The sequence below is a fragment of the Oryx dammah genome, unplaced genomic scaffold, assembly GCF_014754425.2.
Source record: "Oryx dammah isolate SB20612 unplaced genomic scaffold, SCBI_Odam_1.1 HiC_scaffold_28, whole genome shotgun sequence".
Classification (NCBI taxonomy): domain Eukaryota; kingdom Metazoa; phylum Chordata; class Mammalia; order Artiodactyla; family Bovidae; genus Oryx; species Oryx dammah.
Window position 1 is genome coordinate 56673143 of NW_024070212.1, and position 21924 is coordinate 56695066.

The 21924-nt window shown below is 41.9% G+C and overlaps 1 protein-coding gene across 1 annotated transcript in view; it reads left to right on the plus strand.

The window, feature by feature from the left end:
• Nucleotides 1-301: 301 nt before the first annotated feature.
• DDAH1 (dimethylarginine dimethylaminohydrolase 1) overlaps nucleotides 302-21924 on the plus strand; it is a 154624-nt gene continuing 133001 nt past the window's right edge. The window contains exon 1 of the mRNA XM_040232421.1: nucleotides 302-850. Coding sequence (XP_040088355.1) covers nucleotides 548-850 — 303 coding nt within the window. The 5' untranslated portion in view covers nucleotides 302-547. The remainder of the gene's footprint in view (nucleotides 851-21924) is intronic.

Consider the following 21924-nt stretch of genomic DNA (forward strand, 5'->3'; position numbering starts at 1 on the left):
GGGGAAGGTTGGGGTTGGGTCAGTACCACATCCTGGGGAACCTAGGAACAGCAGAGTAGGGAGAGAGGTCAAAGAGTCTATCCAGAAAGGAATCATCCCATTCTTGGCTTCCCGACCACCAAGCAACCCCTTCCAGTCGCTCTGCACGGACCACAGCCGCTCTCCAAATATGAAGGGTGCACCTGCGCGAAATACAGGTAACGTCAGGTTCAGGTCCCGCGCCTTTTGGCCGAGGCTCGCCCAACCAGCCACCCACCAGCGCACACCTCTCGAACTCCCCGCTTCCTCGGCCGCCGCCTTCACCCCGACTTCGCGCGACGGGCCGCCTGCAAACCCGAGAGTGCCGAGTGGGCGCGCGGGCTGCGCGCGGGCAGGAGCCCGGAGCTCTGGGCATGCTCAGTCGCGCGGGCAGGGCTCCGGGCGCGAGCTGGGCTCCCGCTGCACCACATTCGCCGGCTGCCAAGGGGAGCCGCCAGGCGCTCGCAGAGTCGGCGAGCGCTGCCCGCACAAGACCGTACCGCCGCGCCCCCCGCCGCCACCCCGAGCCATGGCTTCTCTCGGCCACCCAGCCACCTTTGGCCGGGCCACCCATGTCGTGGTACGGGCGCTGCCCGAGTCCCTCGTCCAACAGGCGCTGAGGCGCACCAAGGGCGACGAGGTGGATTTCGCCCGCGCTGAGCGGCAGCACCAGCTCTACGTGGGCGTGCTGGGCAGTAAGCTGGGGCTGCAGGTGGTGCAGCTGCCCGCCGACGAGAGCCTCCCAGACTGCGTGTTCGTGGAGGACGTGGCCGTGGTGTGCGAGGAGACGGCCCTGATCACCCGCCCCGGGGCGCCGAGCCGGAGGAAGGAGGTAACTGCCCGCCCGGAGAAGCGAAGGGTGCGGCCCGGGATGCTCGCCGGGCCCTCACCTACCGAGCGCGACCGACTTGCAGGGGAAATCGCGGAACTGGCCCCCGGGCTAGTTCAGAACTTCCCATTTAGGGGAGAGGGTGTGTGTGCGAAAGAGAGAAGTTCATTGTTCACGCCTCCCGGCTGCCGGCGCAGCTTGAATGCCTTGGAGAAGACCCGACTGAGTGTGGTCTTGCAGACTCGGGCAGGTGGGTGGGGTGGGGAATCCATCTCAGAGCATTTTTATTTGTAAAGATTAAAAAGCAGTAAAGACAGTGCAACTCTGCCCGTTTCCCAGGGAGCTGGGGGCAGGGAGAGGTGCCCTTCCAGGCAGGCGGGTGGAGGCTGGGCGAAGGGCTCTGAGGGCGGGTTGGTGACCCTGAACCCACAAGTCCTGCCAGGAGCTGGGATCAGGGCTGTCCAGACGAAGGAATGGGGCGTCGGTTCCCATAGATCTACGGCGTCCCAAGTTACTTCAGTGGTGAAGAGAGTCGCGCAGAAAGGGACTAACAAGTGAATGAATGTAAGACTGGCTTGCTGAGCCGTGGTGTCTGGGTTGGAAAAGCTGTATTCAGCGTAGGGTGTTGGGTGTGTGTATGTTTAATTGGAAATGGTTTCACAAATTCCATAATTTTTATTCTCTCTACTTTAAAACTCACAGTAATTACAGCTTTTTGTGTTCTCAAAGGATGGTGACTACTTTAAAATATTGCAGTTTGTGAAAATGGCAGTGATTGCTTTAAATACAAGGTAGGTTAGTGGGGAGAGACAAATAGAGTGAGCTTGGATTTTAAAATGCCATCTGGCCTGGGATTCTTCTTATTGCCTGCTAAGAGCCGGGGCTCAAGACTCTCGGTTGCTATTGGCATCAAGTGGCGTTGCAAGAAGCTGCTGGTTTCTTTCTTATATGGAGGGTTAGGGATTTCCCCCCCCCCCATTTTGTCTTTATTCGATTCACATTGGAAATGTATCACAGAGCTCGTAGTTTAAAATGTGCTTATTCTCCACCTGCTTCACTACACGAGTGGATGATAGAACTTTGCTTGATCTGCAAGAAAAAGCATATTTGGTTTATTACTCACTGAGATTATCAGCTTTTCTTTTTTCCTTCCTCACCCTGCCTTAGCAGAAAACCAAGAGTAACAGGTCACATTCTCTCAGCTCTTTTATCTCCTTTGCCATGCCTCTCCATCTTTGAGTCTGTGAGATGACCTGCTCCGTCTTAAACTGATAAGCACGTAACCACATTTGAATACTTTCTGATGTGTCCTAGGCCATATGGCAAAACTGGTTTATTTAAAAGAGTAAGGTAGATTTTAAAAACTCTTTCAAAATAGTACTCATTTGTTGAGGCTGGTCCAATTTCCTGTTAAGAGACAGTGAATATATTTAATCATCTATTTTATTTTATTCCTATAATAAAACCTTTCAAATTTTTGCCTCCCTGATGCTAAAGTGGGCAGTGATCTGTCTCCCCATCAGATTTTGAGGCATACATTAAAAAAAAGACCTCTCTCGTATCAGGCTGGTGGCCTACTGCCAGAGGCCGCATAGTGCAATAGATAAGAACATCAGACTAAATGTAATCCTGTGACCTTGGAGACTATCTCTTGCCTCAGTTTTCTCACCTGTAAAGTGGACATAATCATACCTATTTCATAGAATTGTGGTAATAAATTTATAAATCCATCTGAAATATAGAGGGCAGGACATTTCATGAAGTGTTTTTATTCACTTCCCAGTGGGTCATGGAAGATTTGCTCCTTGAGCAGTAAGAAGTCTGCTGCACACTGATGCGGTTATAGCAACATTTCCCCATCCCAGGGTGAAGGGGAGTTGTCTTCCATCCTAATTAGGTTCCATCCTAATCTGCTCTGTAGCACTGCCTCCCAGGTTGAGTTTTCTGCTGGTGTGTCGTCCCTCCCCACATCACCTTTACCATTGCCTCTGATCAGATCCCCAGGGTAACAGACCTTACAACCAGAGAAAGGAATTCAGGCAGTCATGTTGGGTGGGGTGCTTTGGATATTTCTTTGAAATCTCTCATAGTTTGCTGCCTACATTGAAGTTAATACATGCTTGCTGAGTGAATGAACAAATGAATTAATAAAATACTAGTTAGCTTCCCAGGTGGCTCAGTGTTAAAGAATCCACCTGCCAAGCAAGAGACGTGGTTTTATCCCTGGGTCAGGAAGATCCCCTTGAGAAGGAACATGCAACCCACTCCAGTATTATCACGCCTGGAAAATTCCATGGACAGAGGAACCTTCAGGAGGCTACAGTCCATGGTGTCACAAAAGAGTTGGACATGACTTGGCGACTAAACAGCTAACAGCTCAACAATTAGCTACTATCAGTAAGCTGATAATAATTACTTTAAGGCCCTCTTGAATTATTATATATAAATATTTCATGTAGCACTAATCTCCCTAACTGAAATTACACAACCGCCAATGCATTATTTTAAAATTATTAACACTGATCTCGTTTCCTGTCTCTTACTACTCATTCCATTTCCCGCACTGTAGCCAAGTTGGTCTTTCTAAGACTCAAATCTGATCCTGTTCCTCTTCTGATTAAAATTCTAGAAGGGCCTCCATTGAGCTTGATAAACCCATTGAGCTGGGCTCCGCTTGCCTTTTCAGCTTTAGCTGCATCTCTGACCCCACCCCACGTGCCTCTCAACCCTTGGCTCAAGCCACGTTCTTTTTCTGACTCACCATACTATTGCTTTTACGGACATACATTCCTCCTTCACCCAGGACACTCTTCCTCCTTCCTCTCCTGCATTTTATCTGGCTATTCCTACTCATGCGTCAGTTCTCAGCTTACTGTTACCATTAATATTATTAGCTAATTGTTACTGGGTGCTTGCCATTTGCCAGACATTGTGCTGGATTTATGACATGCATTTCATTGAATGTTCACATCAACTCTTTGAGTTCATTGTTATCATTATTTGTGTTTAAAAGTTGATGACACTCAGTCTGGGTGAGATTAAATAAATTGCCCAAGGCAAACCACTTCAGTATTCTTGCCTTGAGAACCCCATGAACAGTATGAAAAGACAAAAAGATAGAACACTGAAAGATTAACTTCCCAGATCAGTAGGTGCACAATATGTTACTGGAGATCAGTGGAGAAATAACTCCAGAAAGAATGAAAGGATTGAGCCAAAGCCAAAACAACACCCGGTTGTGGATGGGACTGGTAATAGAAGCAAGATCTGATGCTGTAAAAAGCAATATTGCATAGGAACCTGGAATGTTAGGTCCATGAATCAAGGCAAATTAGAAGTGATCAAACAGGAGATGGCAAGAGTGAACATCGACATTCTAGGAATCAGCGAACTAAAATGGACTGGAATGGGTGAATTTAACTCAGATGACCATTATATCTATTACTGTGGGCAGGAGGCTTAGCAGAAATGGAGTAGCCATCATAGACAACAAAAGAGTCCAAAATGCAGTACTTGAATACAATCTCAAAAACGACAGAATGATTTCTGTTCGTTTTGAAGGCAAACCATTCAAAATCACGGTAATTCAAGTCTATGCCCCAACCAGTAACACTGAAGAAGCTGAAGTTGAACGGTTCTATGAAGACCTGCAAGACCTTATAGAACTACCATCCAAAAAAGATGTCCTTTTCATTATAAGGGACTGGAATGCAAAAGTAGGAAGTCAAGAAACACCTGGAGTAACAGGCAAATTTGGCCTTGGAGTACAGAATGAAACGGGGCAAAGACTAACAGAGTTCTGCCAAGAGAATGCACTGGTCATAGCAAACACCCTCTTCCAACAACACAAGAGAAAACTCTACACATGGACATCACCAGATGGTCGACACCAAAATCAGATTGATTATATTATTTGCAGCCAAAGATGGAGAAGCTCTATACAGTCAGCAAAAACAAGACCAGGAGCTGACTGTGGCTCAGATCATGAACTCCTTATTGCCAATTTCAGACTCAAATTGAAGAAAGTAGGGAAAACCACTACACCATTTCAGGTATGACCTAAATCAAATCCCTTATGATTATACAGTGGAAGTGAGAAATAGATTTAAGGGACTAGATCTGATAGATAGAGTGCCTGATGAACTATGGATGGAGGTTAGTGACATTGTACAGGAGACAGGGATCAAGACTATCCCCATTGAAAAGAAATGCAAAAAAAGGAAAATGGCTATCTGAGGAGGCCTTACAAATAGTTGGGAAAAGAAGAGAAGTGAAAACCAAAGGAGAAAAGGAAAGATATACCCATTTGAATGCAGAGTTCCAAAGAATAGCAAGGAGAGATAAGAAAGCCTTCCTCAGCAATCAATTCAAAGAAATAGAGGAAAACAATAGAATGGGAAAGACTAGAGATCTCTTCAAGAAAATTAGAGACACCAAGGGAACATTTCATGCAAAGATGGGCTCAATAAAGGACAGAAATGGTGTGGACCTAACAGAAGCAGAAGATATTAAGAAGAGGTGGCAAGAATACACAGAAGGACTGTACAGAAAAGATCTTCATGACTCAGATATTCACGATGATGTGATCACTCACCTAGAGCCAGACATCCTAGAATGTGTAGTCAAGTGGGCCTTAGAAAGCATCACTACAAACAAAGCTAGTGGAGGTGATGGAATTCCAGCTGAGTTATTTCAAATCCTGAAATATGATGCTGTGAAAGTGCCACACTCAATATGCCAGCAAATTTGGAAAACTCAGCAGTGGCCACAGGACTGGAAAAGTTCAGTTTTCATTCCAATCCCAAAGAAAGGCAATGCCAAAGAATGCTCAAACTACCACACAATTGCACTCATCTCACATGCCAGTAAAGTGATGCTTAAAATTCTCCAAGCCAGGCTTTAGCAATACATGAACCGTGAACTTCCAGACGTTCAAGCTGGTTTTAGAAAAGACAGAGGAACCAGAGATCAAATTGCCAACATCCGCTGGATCATCAAAAAAGCAAGAGAGTTCCAGAAAAACATCTATTTCTGCTTTATTGACTATGCCAAAGCCTTTGACTGTGTGGATCACAATAAACTGTGGAAAATTCTGAAAGAGATGGGAATACCAGGCCACCCGACCTGCCTCTTGAGAAATCTGTATGCAGGCCAGGAAGCAACAGTTAGAACTGGACATGGAACAACAGACTGGTTCCAAATAGGAAAGGAGTACATCAAGGCTGTATATTGTCACCCTGCTTATTTAACTTATATGCAGAGTGAATCATGAGAAATGCTGGGCTGGAAGAAGCACAAGCTGGAATCAAGATTGCCATGAGAAATATCAATAACCTCAGATATGCACATGACACCACCCTTATAGCAGAAAATGAAGAACTAAAGAGCCTCTTGATGAAAGTGAAAGAGGAGAGTGAAAAAGTTGGCTTAAAGCTCAACATTCAGAAAATGAAGATCATGGCATCCAATCCTATCACTTCATGGCAAATAGGTGGGGAAACAGTGGAAACAGTGGCTGACTTTATTTTTCTGGACTCCAAGATTGCTGCAGATGGTGATTGCAGCCATGAAATTAAAAGACACTCCTTGGAAGGAAAGTTATGACCAACCTAGACAGCATATTAAAAAGCAGAGACATTAATTTGTCAACAAAGGTCCATCTAGTCAAGGCTATGGTTTTTCCAGTGGTCATGTATGGATGTGAGAGTTGGACTATAAAGAAAGCTGAGCACAGAAGAATTGATGCTTTTGAACTGTGGTGTTGGAGAAGCCTCTTGAGAGTCCCTTGGACTGCAAGGAGATCCAACCAGTCCATCCTAAAGGAGATCAGTCCTGGGTGTTCATTGGAAGGATTGATGTTGAAGCTGAAACTCCAATACTTTGGCCACCTGATGTGAAAATCTGACTCATTTGAAAAGACCCTGATGCTGGGCAAGATTGAGGGCAGGAGAAGGGGACGACAGAGGATGAGATGCTTGAATGGCATCACCGACTCAATGGACATGGATTTGGGTGGACTACGGGAATTGGTGATGGACAGGGAGGCCTGGCATGCTGCGGTTCATGGGGTCGTGAAGAGTCAGACATGACTGAGCAACTGAACTGAACTGATAGACTTATTGTTGTTCAGTTTCTCAGTCATGTCTGACTCTTTGTGACCCCATGGACTGCAGCACACCAGGCTTCCCTGTCCTTCACCATCTCCTGGGTTTGCTCAAACTCATGTCCATTGAGTCAGTGATGCCATCCAACTATCTCATCCTGTCACCCTCTTCTCCTCCTGCCTTCAATCTTTCCTAGCATCAGGATCTTATCCAATGAGTTGGCTTTTGCATCAGGTGGCCAAAGTATTGGAGCTTCAGGCTTTAGCGTCAGTCTTTCCAATGAATATTCAGAATTGATCTCCTTTAGAATTGACTGGTTTGATCTCCCTTCAGCCCAAGGGACTCTCAAGAGTGTTCTCCAACACCACAGTTCAAAAGCATCAATTCTTCGGCACTCAGCTTTCTTCACAGTCCAACTCTCACATCCATACATGACTACTGGAAAAACGATAGCTTTGACTATATGGATCTTTGTTGGCAAAGTAATGTCTCTACTTTTTAATATGCTGTCTAGGTTTGTCATAGCTTTTCTTCCAAGGTGCAAGCATCTTTTAATTCCATGACTGCAGTCTCCATCTGCAGTTATTTTGGAACCCAAGTAGAACCATTGAAACCAGGATTTGAACTCAGGTTTGCCAGACTCTAAAGCTCTAGTTCCAAGTGTTGTGATGTTAGATCTCACTTTCTCAAGCATGGGATTGGTTCTTCTTTTATGAACGCCTCTGTATGCCCTGTTATATTTATCATAACATGTGATAATTGTCTGTGTATCTTTCTGTAGCTCCCCCACTGTTATGAAAGCTGTGAAGGCAAGGATCATATCTGCATTGTTCAACATTTTATCCCCTGGACCTTGTACACAGTAGTCATGTGGTAAATATTTTGTTGAAAAAAAAAATGTGTCTATGATTTTAAGTCAACCTTTGTTCTCGCTCATTATGGCATATTTGGTGTTTTTGAAGCATTTCCAATCAGTAGAGTTTCATTGCAACTCTAGGTGATTTGTAAATGTTTTTCTCTTCCTCTCTCTTTTAATGCCTTTGTCTCTTGTTTTTTTATTAAAATGCTGACAAGTTTCTTCTTAATCAAAACATCATGTTATATTTAATGACTTTTCTTCCTTAGAAGAAAGGACTGAGAACCAAACTCAAGAAAGTAACCCTTCTGTGCACGCTCAGTATTTGCCCTAAGAGAGAGAGAGATGGCTCAGTCATGTCTGACTCTTTGCAACCCCATGGACTGTAGCCTACCAGGCTCCTCCATCCCTGGGATTCTCCAGGCAGGGATACTGGAGTGGGTTGCCATTTCCTTCTCCAGGAGATCTTCCCAACCCAGGGATCGAACCCGGGTCTCCCGTATTGCAGGCAGACGCTTTACCATCTGAGCCACCAGGGAAGTCCATTTGCCCTAAAGGGGCCTCCAAAGATTTGTAAAACACAGACCATGTCTGCAGCAAGCATAAGTTGTAGTGAAGAAAACTGTATATAGAAAAAATCAGCAAATAATATTACTTGTCTTATAACTCCATGTCTTCAGGAATATGAATGCCTTCATATGTTGAATACTTTGAAGACAAATAAATTAGCCTTGAAAAGCCAGTCATATTTTAAATGAATCCAGATTACATTTTAGAGGGGGAAAAGGTCAATTATAAATATTGAAAGTTGAGTAAACAAATATCTAAAAGCTGAAATAAGGCAAGTGACAGGGTGTGATGACTGGATTTTTTGAAAAATAAAAATTTCTATTATACTTGCCTGTAGTACCAAATTCAAAAGGTATGAAAGGAAACACAGTAAAGGTAAGTCTTTCCACCTCACCTGACCCTTGTACCTTACTATACACTTCTCTTCCTAAGGCAAACACTAGTGCCATTTTCTGTAATTTTTTTTCCAGAAGGTTTTTAGTACTTAATAAATGATTAACTTACAAAATTTATTCAAGCAAAATTGTGAAATATAGCCTGTACCCTTTCACCCCTCTCTCAGAGCCATTTTATATTTTCCTAGGTACTAAGTATTAATATATAAAGTATCCTGTCTAGGAGAAAAGCCACACAAACTCATTCTCACAAAGTGATAATGGCTTTAGTTACCCTACCTAGAGCCTTTGCATTGTTGGGGACCTCTTTAGGAAAAAGGTAATGCTTCAGTTCAGTTCAGTTGCTTAGTCGTGTCCGACTCTTTGCAACCCCATGAATCCCAGCACGCCAGGCCTCCCTGTCCATCACCAACTCCCGGAGTTCACTCAGACTCACGTCCATTGAGTCAGTGATGCCATCCAGCCATCTCATCCTCTGTCATCCCCTTCTCCTCCTGCCCCCAATCCCTCTCCAAAACAGAGTCTTTTCCAATGAGTCAACTCTTGGCATGAGGTGGCCAAAGTACTGGAGTTTCAGCTTTAGCATCAGTCCTGCCAATGAACACCCAGGACTGATCTCCTTTAGAATGGACTGGTTGGATCTCCTTGCAGTCCAAGAGACTCTCAAGTGTCTTCTCCAACACCACAGTTCAAAAGCATCAGTTCTTCGGCTCTCAGCTTTCTTCACCATCCAACTCTCACATCCATACATGACCACTGGAAAAACCATAGCCTTGACTAGACAGACCTTTGTTGGCAAAGTAATGTCTCTGCTTTTGAATATGCTATCTAGGTTGGTCATAACTTTCCTTCCAAGGAGTAAGCATCTTTTAATTTTACAGCTGCAATCACCATCTGCAGTGAATTGGAGCCCCCCAAAATAAAGTCTGACACTGTTTCCACTGTTTCCCCATCTATTTGGCACAAGGTAATAAATCTCCAATGGAGAAATAGACATGAAGGCCAGGGGTGGGAGGTGGGGGGTCGGGGGGTGGCGGACAGAAAGGTGTAAATGGAAAAGGTAAGAATACATATTTGCATAGTAATTTCTGTTGTATTAGGGCAGTTAGCTATTTGCATCTACATATTTTGGTCCTGGGAGAAGGCAATGGCAATCCAATCCAGTACTCTTGCCTGAAAAATCCCATGGACAGAGGAGCCTGGTAGGCTGCAGTCCGTGGAGTCGCTAGGAGTCGGACACAACTGAGTGATTTCACTTTCACTTTTCACTTTGATGCATTGGAGAAGGAAATGGCAACCCACTCCAGTATTCTTGCCTGGAGAATCCCAGGGACAGGGGAGCCTGGTGGGCTGCCATCTATGGGGTCCCACAGAGTTGGACACGACTGAAGCAACTTAGCAGCAGCAGCATATTGGTCCCGGCTTCTTATTTTGTTAGGAAAAACCATAATTATATTATTTCCAAAGGCAAGGTGAGCATTAAGATCATGTCTAATAACCAACCAAGTTGTGTGTGTTTGTGTGTGTGTGTGTGAATAACAAAAGGATAATGTTATTATTTTTGTTGTTTAGTTGCTAAGTCATGTCCGACTCTTTGTAACCTCATAGTCTGTAGCTCACCAGGCTCCTCTGTCTGTGGGATTTCCCAGGACAGAGTACTGGAGTGGGTTGCTATTTCCTTCTCCAGGGGTTCTCCCCGACCCAAGGATTGAACCTGTGTCTCCTGCAGTGGCAGGCAGATTCTTTACCACTGAGCCAATAGGGAAGCCTCAGCATTATTTTTAATATTAGCTCTATTTAAAAGATAAGGGGACTGAGTCTTGGGCAACCAAGGTTAAGTAACTGATCCAAAGTCACACACAGCTAATTAGTGGCAGAATTGAACTTCTTATGAAAGTATGATCATTTTTGCTTGAAGGGCTTGTTGCCAGTTGTTGAGTTTAACGGATCATTAAATCAATATAAAACTGCTACCTGAGTTTCATTTTATACACTAACAATATACAGTATAACTTGGACATTAACTAAGTGAATCATTTTACCTCCCTCCCTCCTAAAAAACTAATTTTTTTTCATTTTAGTTAAAAAAATAATTCATTTACATGAAACCCCCAAATTGCCTGGGCACAGTTCATGAATAATTGTGCCTTATTTACCAGCGGGCTGGTTGATTGCTTTTTAAAATGCACACATTTCCTCAAACTTCTGTTTAACTTCAGGTGAGAAAACTGCCCTAAGCCATAATTAGAAATTACCCAGACTCTTATTAAGCTGGAAAGTGAATGAGCTAGAGGTGCCTCACCTGGCAGCAGATTAATGGTTCTTGATAAATTGTCACCTCAAACTGGTTAGAACAACTGCTCCCTTTCAGGGTGTTTCTTTTCAGACTCTCAGCAATAAGCTTTTGGAAATTCAACTGTTTCTTGGAAACTTGGATGCATCTAATAATGTAATCTACTCCCATGCAGTTGATCTTAAAAGCCTTGAAAAGAAAGAACATAATGATGAGTAGGGAGTGACTTCTATTAGATACTGTTAGCTGAAAATGAGCTTTTTGCAGAGATCCTTACAATCATAAAATTAGGAAGGCAGGGATGGATCCATAATTCAGATATGCTGTGAAATTGCTTTTGCATGTTTTTGAATTCTTACTGAGCTCAGATTTCTTCAAAATTAGGTATCTAGTCCATTAACGTAATCCACAACACAGAAAAATCTACTGAAGACTTTTGAACAGATTTACCTTCTACTATCTTTGCATCAAAAATAAATGATTCATGAAACTCAATCTAAATTTGGAGATGTGTGTTTAGAAAATGAGTGATGGTTATTGTTTACTTGACAGCATTTGCTGTTAAAATCTGTAACCACTTCAGAAAGCCCAGCTTCCTGACTGGAGATCTGGACACATGGTAGAGTTCATTCTCCTAATCAAGAGGTACCATAATTGAAGGTAAAATAACTGAAATCTTAATGAGAAAAGGTTTTATTTATACCTTATATGGACTGCAGTTCATTGTTCACCCCATTTAGTAGATGAATCTTTATTTACTGTAGCGAAATCCCTGATGTTCCATCAGAATGTTCCCCTGACCTTTGAAGTTGGCTTTCACTGCTTTCCCTAAACTGATATTAGGCATTAAATCTGTCAGAGTCCTCAGGCACATTTCATAAACAGGCACTTCTCATCCAAATGGACAGAGTAATCTCAAACAACAAATCCCATTTAAAAATGTGTGCATGTAACACCATCCTAGTTTACTTTGTCATCATCAAACAATGTAATAATGTACATTGTCTTCCTAAAACAGCACTGATGGAGGAGTAGAATCACATAGAAAGAATAGATCACTGGACTTTAGATTCATTGTGTGTATATGACCAGAGAAATGAGCACGGCAGACTATGAAGACAGAAGTACGAATTAGTATAGGGTGGGTTTAATTTTGCCCAACAAATCAACGGGGACAAACCTGAATTAGTTTAACATAGCAATTTAAAGAGAATACAACTTTTAGCCTGCTTTCATAGCTAGATGGGCTTACGGTATAAGTTGTCATTCTGATAGAGATGAGTAATTACATCAGTATTTTGCTTGACTTGAATATGTGTAAGTAAATCTTTGACTTCATTAAAAATGTGTTAGCCTTGAGTTCTCTGTCCTTATTTTGTTTAAAAAATATTGAAGTTTTCCATGGAAAACTTTCAAAAGTTTTCTTCAAAAACAGACTCACAGACTTAAAGAACAAACTTATGTTTACCAGGAAGAGTCAGGGGAAGGGATAGTTAGGGAGTTTGAGATGAACACAGACAACTGCTTGCTGTATTTAAATGGATAAAATGCTTCTAAATGACACAGAGAACTCTGTTCAATGTTATCTGGCAGCCTGGATGGAAGGGAAGACTGGGGAAAATGGATACTATATGTATGAGTCACTCCACTGAGCATCTGAAGCTATCTCAACATTGTTAAGTGGCTATACTCCAATTAAAAAAAAAAGTTTAAAAAATTGAAATTTTATTATTTATTTATAGCAGTAATGATGAGTGCCATGATTGTGTTAAAAATGACTGTGATTTTGAAGCTGAGGGCATAATAGTTGGATCACTTGTGCATGTTTGTACATTCAACAACTGTCTACTACACACCAGACTCAGTGTTTGATGCTGTGGAGATGTAGGTGAATTAGATACCATTGTTGCCTATAAGGACCTCACAGTCCAGCTAGGGAGGCAGACCAGTGGCAGACACTTGGAGAATAGGGTTTTATGGCAGAGCTCCGTCTGGTGCTAAGGAACGTCCAGGAGGTGGGTCTGACCCATACCAGGGCTTTTCAGACATGATTATTGAGTTAGCAGCAACCAGAGGAAGGCAGAGAGAGGCAGTCTTCAGAGGCAGAGAGCACTATGGGATATGATGAAGGGGATGGCACCGTGAAAATTAGTTTCACTAATGTTGAAAAGGATGCAGGATTGAGAAAATCCCCTCAGATCTAAAATTTTGATTCTCAGTTCTAAGTTCACCAGGAGAACTACTCTTAATCATGTTTCCTATTTGGGGCGCAGAGAGATTTGGCTGTCTGACATACTGCATTTCTAACTTGTACTCCCATCTTTTTTTCTGCCTTGTTCTCCATCAGGGTCTGGCATTCCTTCCAGGATTCCTGAATAGCACAGCTTGGGAACTATATAGTCTTACTCTGGAATGGACTAAAGTCCACTCCAAATCTGAGATTCATTTCTTGAGGTTGCTAGAATGTCATTTGGCTAAGTTGTTCTTTTCCCCCTTCGGCCCAAAATTTGCACATTAGGATGTGTAAAGCAAATCTGGCATCTGCCACATATAGGTATATAATATTACCCATGTCAATGGCAGGTAAGAGAGAACTCTTTCCTCTTTGCTGTTGAAATGTGTTTTTATTCACAAATCTTTCCATCTTGGCAGTAGACACCATTGAATCTCAGACTAATATAAATCAAGTGTACCCAAAACTGAGCATGCATTTATAATCATAGGTTGAATTTTGTAAAAGCTACAAACAGCAGAGTCAGAATACAACACTGTCCTAGGTGTTGGGGCATGATGGTTTTGATTTTTGTAGTGATAATAAGATCTAATATTCTTTCCAGCTTGGAGATGCTACAAGGTGTATTAGGGTGGAAAGTAGAGGGTGGAGAAGGGATGGGGGATGGGGAGATTATAATAATTTATATTTGTGAGAAGGGATTGAGGTTTGATGAATAAACATACTGGATTTCTTTCAACTGAAAACATTAAACTTGTTCTACTTAATTAACCAATCATTTAAACTCATGCCTTGCTAATGATAACCCATTAAGAGATGAAGTTGAATTTTCTAACTCTATGTCAAAATCTCTGCTTATTCAACCTTTTTTATAGCACATTTGATAAGAAATGTTTCCCACAGAAAACTTCAAATAAGACCATAAGATTCCTAGAAATCATTCCACATGATTTCTCTCATCGTGCATCACTGTCATCTGTGTCTACCAACTGATGTTTCTGTGGTGAATGTGAATCAGTGGCCAAAAAAAATGGAATCTCTTACAACTAAAAGTCTTGATTTGCCCATAGCACTTCTTTCTTATAAACCCCCCATGCATATGTACTAATTTCCATTTGGTGATGAAATTTGAGTTTAATTTTCCAGATTTTACCTTTTATCTTCAAAAAAATACAGTTATGTTTCTAAGTAAACACCAAAAAATCAAGATACTCATTTAGATGTAGCCCTTCTATAATAAGCTGTGTAAAAATTAAGACTGTTGACAAGTAAGATATTGACATAATTTTTTTTTAACTTAGAAATATGCTTGTGATAAATTTAGACATTTTTAGCCTGAAATGATTCCAAAAAATTGAAGTTAGTTAAATAATCTTGGTGCAGTTACAAGGTAAAAATAGAAGAAAAATACATCTGTTTTAATCTTAATTTTTTTAATCAAAAGGGAAATTCCATTTTACAGGGAAAGAGAATAATTAAAGCTTGGCTTCACTCATATTTGTCGTATAGATGTATTTTCCAATTCAAGAGTTTTATGTGGAGAAGTTTAAATCTAGTTCTTTATTTTGAGGCACTCGAACCATTTTTGCTCTTGCTTTCATATTCTCCTGTGTGCCATCTTAGTCCTTTATCAAGGGTGGCCCCCCTTTCTCTAAAACATGCACTGTTAGGAGAGGGAATGACCACAATTAAAAAGGCACCGAATTCTTCACTTTTCTCTGTTACTATGTTACTAAGCATCTCTAAAGCTGGAGGCTTCCTTTAGTCTCCAAGCTTCCGCAAGCTTCTCCAAATATATAAGCAGTTTAACTCTGAACAGAGCACAGCTTCAAGACAAGGCTCTTAGTACAGTGTGTGTGTGTGTGTGTGTGTGTGTGTCTTCAAATTGCTGCTATCCGTCTACTATCAGGGGGTCATGAAATCAATTTAGTGGATCATGTCCAGCTGTTTTATTTTACTTATAATAGAATCAGTAGAAAATGTCAGAGTACATAGCAACCTAGGGTTAATATTTTTCCATGAAACCTTTCACTTTATACATTCGTGTTCATGTGTATATTAATTAGGAACATAAAATATGTTTTTTACTCTGAGTCATGCTAAGAAAAAAGTATAAAAACCCACTATATCGCCTTTCAACCAGATTGTACCACTCAGCCTTTTATAGAAATTCTAGAGGGTCATGTCTTTTGGTCTCTGGATTCTGGAAATCATGGCCAGAATCCCAAATGCTTCTCTGTACATATCAAAGCACACTGATTTCCACTTGTTTGGGTTGAATCCTTACCAGGGCGGTGTCCTGGCTGTTTGTATTCCTGTCCATCCAACATCAACAACAGAAATCATAATCGGGGAACATAAGGAGGAAGAAGACTGTTTACTTGACTCTGCTGGGAGCTGATTCTACCTCCCCTTCTTTGATGACATTCTAAACCAGGGATAGTTACAATGACTAAGACGAGAAAGAATAGTTTCCATCTGAACTTGCACCTTTTTCACTTTTTGGAGAGTTGATTAGCAAGCAGCATCACTAGCCTCTCGCGTTAGGAGAGGTTGTGCTCCTGCGTCTTCCCACCTGCAGCACCCAGGTGGAAGCTGAGATCTTCATGGACCCCAGGAGACCTCAGGGTCCAGGGTCAGGATTTGGCTGTGGGTACTCTTGGAAAGAAAACTGAAACTCAGAACAACATTTTGTTGTTGTTGTTCAAAGAGCCCCAGAATGTGCTAAAACAGTCATAATGTTTTTGTTTAAGTCATTCTCAGACCACTGCTGAAAGGCCTACAGGGACCTTGAAAATCACTGCTTTCATCCTTTTTTCCCACTTCTGCCATACTAAATAGGTAGAAATCCAGCTTTTGTGAAAGAATGCCCAAAGGAAACTTAGTTTTCTTCCCCAAGTAATTCATTTTAGCAGTATTTGTTGTTGATGGTGTCGACTAAATAGGAGATGCTTTGACCGATGTATAGGTTGTGGTTCATTCTGAGAAAGTGCATTTGACTGGTAAGTAATGAGTTAGTTTGTAACTACAGGGAAAAATGTGTCGGTTTTTTTTTTTTTTCCGTGGTAACCCCCTTTTCACAGCTGAGCAGCCTAGTGCTCAGAGTGAAGTGTGCTCCCTCACACATGCTCTTTTGTCCCCTCCACCCCCCAAAAAAGGAGTGCTTTGAATATTTTGCTAAGAGACATTAATGGTAGAGGCAAACAGTTTGTGGCTGTGACTGGAGAAATTGTGTGTTTGTAGGGAAAGGGCTTAGAAATGTGCATCTTGGAACTATAATTACATGAAGAAAAATGGAGAGTATGATTGTCATGTTCGCGCCTGCATTTTTCTTTGTGAGCACTCAACTGGATAACTGAAGCCTCTGAGTGGTTTGAAAGAAACTGAGGATTAATATTGCTGCTAAACTGGACCCCAGAGAGAAGCTTCTTGGTGAGGGGGAGAAATGATAGGGATTTAAGTTACAACATTTTCTGGTCTGGAAAGTAAAGGCAGAAAAATATACAAGATACAGCCTACTGGCCTCAGCTGGCTAAGGGCTCAATTATGATTCGATACACGTTCCCTGAATGAAACACGTTCCCTCGCCTGCCCTGAAGTCAGCCTAATGACTGGAAATTCCAAAAATGTAACAGCTACTGTCCCTTGGACTGTTTAAAACACACACACACACACACACACACACACAGCCCCACACTCATTCTGAATCAGGTTTGGATAAATTAACACATTCTGAGTCAGGTTTGGATAAAATCGGTTTTCTAACAATGCCTTATCTGTAAATAATACTTTGTAGTAATGTGGGGCATCAAAAATGATTAGAGGAAAGGACTTCTGTGGTGGACCAATGGTTGAGAATCCGCCTGCCAATGCAGGGGACATGGGTTTGATCCCTGGGATCCGGGAGGATCCCACATGCCAAAAGGCAACTAAACCGGTGGGTCACAGCTACTGAGCCCATGCTCCTGAGCCCATGCTCTGCAACAAGAAAAGCACCTCAATGAGAAGCCCACACACTGCCCGCCACAACTAGAGAGTCCCCCGGTTCGCCGCTACTAGAGAAAGCCCATGCATAGCAGCGAAGACCCAGTGCAGCCAAAAACAAATAAGTAAACATATAAATAAATAATACTTTCTTTTTTTTTTTTTAGAAAAAAGACCATTCAATTCCCTTTAGAAAAAAATGATTAGAGGGAATCTTGAGTCACTTTATTTTGGTGGACCACTAGCCAGGAGAAATATTTTTTTAATTCTACTTTTTCACTGGGCTTTTCCAAGTCTATGATCACCTTCTTTCCTCTCGGTTTTACTGTTTTCTGGAACTGTCAACAGAAAAGAAAGAGTTTGTGCAGTTCCTACCCTTCTCTAGTTGGGGTGTCTCTGTAACACCATGGATTTGTCCTCATTTCGTGGACCTTGATAGTGATGTCAAATTACAAGTCTCAACTCATAAGCGGGTCATAAAGTCAACTTAGTGTGTCATTACCTTTTTTGTTTGTTTTTTTGCAATAAACCAGAGTTAATATTTCTGATAGAAATATGAGAGTGTGCACATAACACAGGCAGGTATTGTTTCATGTAACTTTCGTCTTCTTTTCTCACACATGCACGTATACATGTTCCTTTGTGTGTTGTGGATCCCAGTGTAAAGTGTGTTTCTTACTGTGGATCATTGTCATTGAAATCTACTTATCTAGGACACCAACATGAAAAAAATACTATCATTCTAGTTTTTATTGACATTCTTCACTGTTTGCAGCAACTATAGAGTTTTGGCCTGTGTCAGAGGCACTTGACTCGTTGAGCAAATGGGCAGCTTGGTCTCAGGCACTCCTTTCATTGCCTAATCGGAAGGTAAGGCCACTCATCTAAATGTAGCAGAGTGCATGAGATGGAGAGGAAGAGGAGAAAAGCAACATCAGAAATAGAGTGAAAAAATAGTTGGAAAGTCTTGGGCTTCTGTCAGTGAATAAGCATTTTCAGATATCAAGGACTCCCTCACATAAATGTATAGAGTGTTTCTATACATTTAGACGTGATATGTTCATTTGTAAACCAAAGTATGATGGTATGCTATTATAGCCTAGGATGGCAGGTATTCAGAAAACACCAATATCTTATTAAAGGGGCCACAGTAGAGCCCTGTGCATTCTCATGTTTTCTTGACACCCACTCATTTCTGCTGATCCTACTGCCCCTTGCTCCCCACTGATCTGCCCGACTGCACCTTTAGCTTGCTCCACTCTCCAAATCCATTATCACTTGAGATGCCTACTTGTTTTAGGTATATCAGTCATCTTCATCCCAGCATGATCACCTGGCACACAGAGCCTGGCATGTGGAGACACATGCGTTAAAACTGACTCAAGAGGCAGACCGCCTCCTGTGACATTCCTTGAGCTGTGCCTTCTCCTTTCCCAGCGCCCTGAGGGGTGGAAGAGGACAGCTATAGATTCAAATTGTGGTTCCACAGCTTATTAGCTGTGTGGCCTTGAGCAAGTTGAGCCTTCAGTTTCATCATCTATAAAAACTGGAGTAGTTTTGATCACACTATAAGTTTGTCGTGTTGATTTGATCTATTTACATGTTAAAGTGCCTAGCAGTACCATGCAGGAGGAGCTCTTCCATCAGTGATTGGTCAGTCCCTTTCCTTTCTGTGGTTGTCTGCTTTCCATCTTTCTAGAGAGCAGTCATTCACGCCCCTAAGGACTGAGGCTGCACTTTTGTCTTGCTACTTTCTCTCCCTGGAAACTGGAGACCTCTGTCCCTTTGACTGCGGCCTTGCTACCTGGGGCCTACCCAGACATGGAGACTGTGCCTGGAGTTGGGATTCAGGGCTCTTGTATTTTGGTCCCCTGTGCTGACTCTGCCTGAAATCTGCCAGGAGGTTGGGAAAGTGATATTAGAAACATCTCTTGAGTTTGAACCTCAGTTGTGGCTGGGCCAGTCCACTAAAGCTTGTGCTACCAAAAAGGCAGGTATGATGGCAACCCACTCCAGTATTCTTGCCTGAAAATGCCATGGACAGAAGAGGCTGGTGGACTCCTGTCCATGGGGTCGCAAAAAGTTGGGCACAACTTAGTGACTAAACAACAGTATGGGCCCCAGCCTTTTTTCTACCTCACTTTGGAGTGAGTCATCATATTCAATTGAAACAAAAAATAATATTCTTTGTATAAGTCCTCTTCATCCTTCTGATCTTCTGAATGAGTCTTTCAAGAATCTCTACCATTAAGCTTGCCATTTGAACTGGTTGCATATGGGTGTTTAGATTTGAATTCACATTTCCTTATCTTTTTTTGGATGTGGGCTTTTCCTTTTTTTTCTTTTAAAGCAGTCCCATCTCTTTATTTTTCCTTTTCGTAGCATTGTCCTTTTTTTTTACATTTTTGTTTATTTATTTTTGATTTTGGTTGTTGGGTCTTCGTTGCTGCTGGGGCTTTCCTTAGTTGTGGCACGCGGGGCTTACTCCCTAGTTGTGGTAAATGGGCTTCTCATTGCAGTGGCTTCTCTTGTTGTGGAGCACGGGGCTCTGGGACAGGAAGGTTTCAGTAGCTGTGGCTCACAGGCTCTAGAGCACAGGCTCAATAGCTGTGGCACGTGGGCTTTGTTGCTCTGAAGCATGTGAGATCCTCCCAGATCAGGGATTGAATCTGTGTCTCTTGCATTGGATTCTTCCACTGAACCACTTGGGAAACCCATGGAAGTAGACTGTTTTTAAAGCCTTTTTCAACTTGTTTGCAATATTCCTTCTATTATATGTTTTTATTTTTGCATTGAGGCATGTGAGATCTTAGCTTCCCAACCAGGGATCAAACCCACACCCCCTCCACGGGAAGATGAAGTCTTAACCACTGGACTGCCAGGGAAGTTCCTGAATTCACATTTCTAACATCTTTATACATTTAATATCTTTTCCATTTTTAAGAACTTCTAAAATTCTTACATTGCAAGGTGAAATTCTACCTGGAGTTGAGTTTTTGTTCCTTTTTGCAGTTACATCATCTTGGGTAGTTCACAAGTTTCAATTTCCAGGAAAATATCTCTTTGCTGCTGCCCAAGGTTGTTGAAGATTGAAGTGTACTGAACATTGTGATGGCCTTGACATATGTGATTCCACTGGTAACATTGTTATGATGAGGGATAGAGTGTACATAATGGTAGTGAAAGTGAAAGTCGCTCAGTCCTGTCTGACTCTTTGCAACCCCATGGACTATACAGTCCATGGAATTCTCCCAGCCAGAGTACTGGAATGGGTAGCCTTTCCCTTCTCCAGGCGATCTTCCCAACCCAGGGATCGAACCCAGGTCTCCCGCACTGCAGGCAGATTTTTTTACCAGCTGAGCCACAAGGGAAGCCCAAGAATACTGGAGTGGGTAACCTATCCTTTCTCCAGAGGATCTTTCCAACCCAGGAATCAAACCAGGGTCTCCTGCGTTGCAGGTGGATTCTTTACCAACTGAACTATCAGGGAATGGTAGTAGTAACATTATTATTTAGGAACTAGAGATGACTAGCTTATTCTTGATGATGTCTCTGAATAGATTTGACCTATGTCACTGTGACCACGATGCTCTGACAACCCTTTGGGAGAAGCCTTGATAAAAAGAGGCTACCCTTAGAAAGCTCCAGGGAACTTAAAGATCTACTCCTCGTTAGCAAGGTAAACTTGGGCACATAAATACAGTTTTATATATATATATATAGTTATATATATAAGTAAAGTATATATAGTTTGGGTATAGTTTGTCATCTGTAAAGTGTAACATGGCTTTTGTTTGTTCAACAAGCAATTACTATTAAGTGCCTGCCATATATAAAACAGATAAAGTGAACAAATATGAAACCTACCCTGATGGAACCTACAGTCTAATTGGGGAGAAAAACATAAAATAAATAATCACAAATATATGTGTACCTATAAACAGTGGTAAGCACCTACTGTATAGCATGGGAAACTATATTTAATATCTTGTAATAGCCTATAATGGAAAAGAATCTGAAAAAGAACTTACATATGTATGCATATATATATGTATAACTGAATCACTTTGCTGTACACATGAAACATTGTAAATCAACTATACTGCAATCAAGATAATAAAAAGTAAATTTTAAATTAAAATGTTTTCCAAAAACTGGAAACAGGTGCAAATGTAAAGGATGACTTTCCTCATAAGGTTATAAAAAGTTCATAGGAGACCTCAGCTGAAAAGGGCCTGAATATTATTTCTTAGAAAACCTCTTATTAAATGGTAGGCAATAAATGTTTGTTGATCAAATGATAAATAACTGGCCAAATATGGTATTACCAGAGACCCTTCCCCAGGCAGTAAAGTGGTAGGTTGGTATTAAGCAGGACCTAGACTAGAAGTCTTCAAACCTGTCTGCTTAAAAGCTGTATAGCTGGGGGCTAGAGGACAACTGCTACAGTCATGAGACAGCAGAATCTACAGTAGTGGCATGGAGTGTATCTGGCTTTTTGCCCCGTATTAGAAGATGGTTACTTCTTGGAAGGAAGGCTGTGACAAACCTAGACAGCATATTAAAAAGCAGAGACATCTCTTTGCTGACAAAAGTCCATATAGTCAAAGCTATGGTTTTTCCAGTAGTCATGTATGGATGT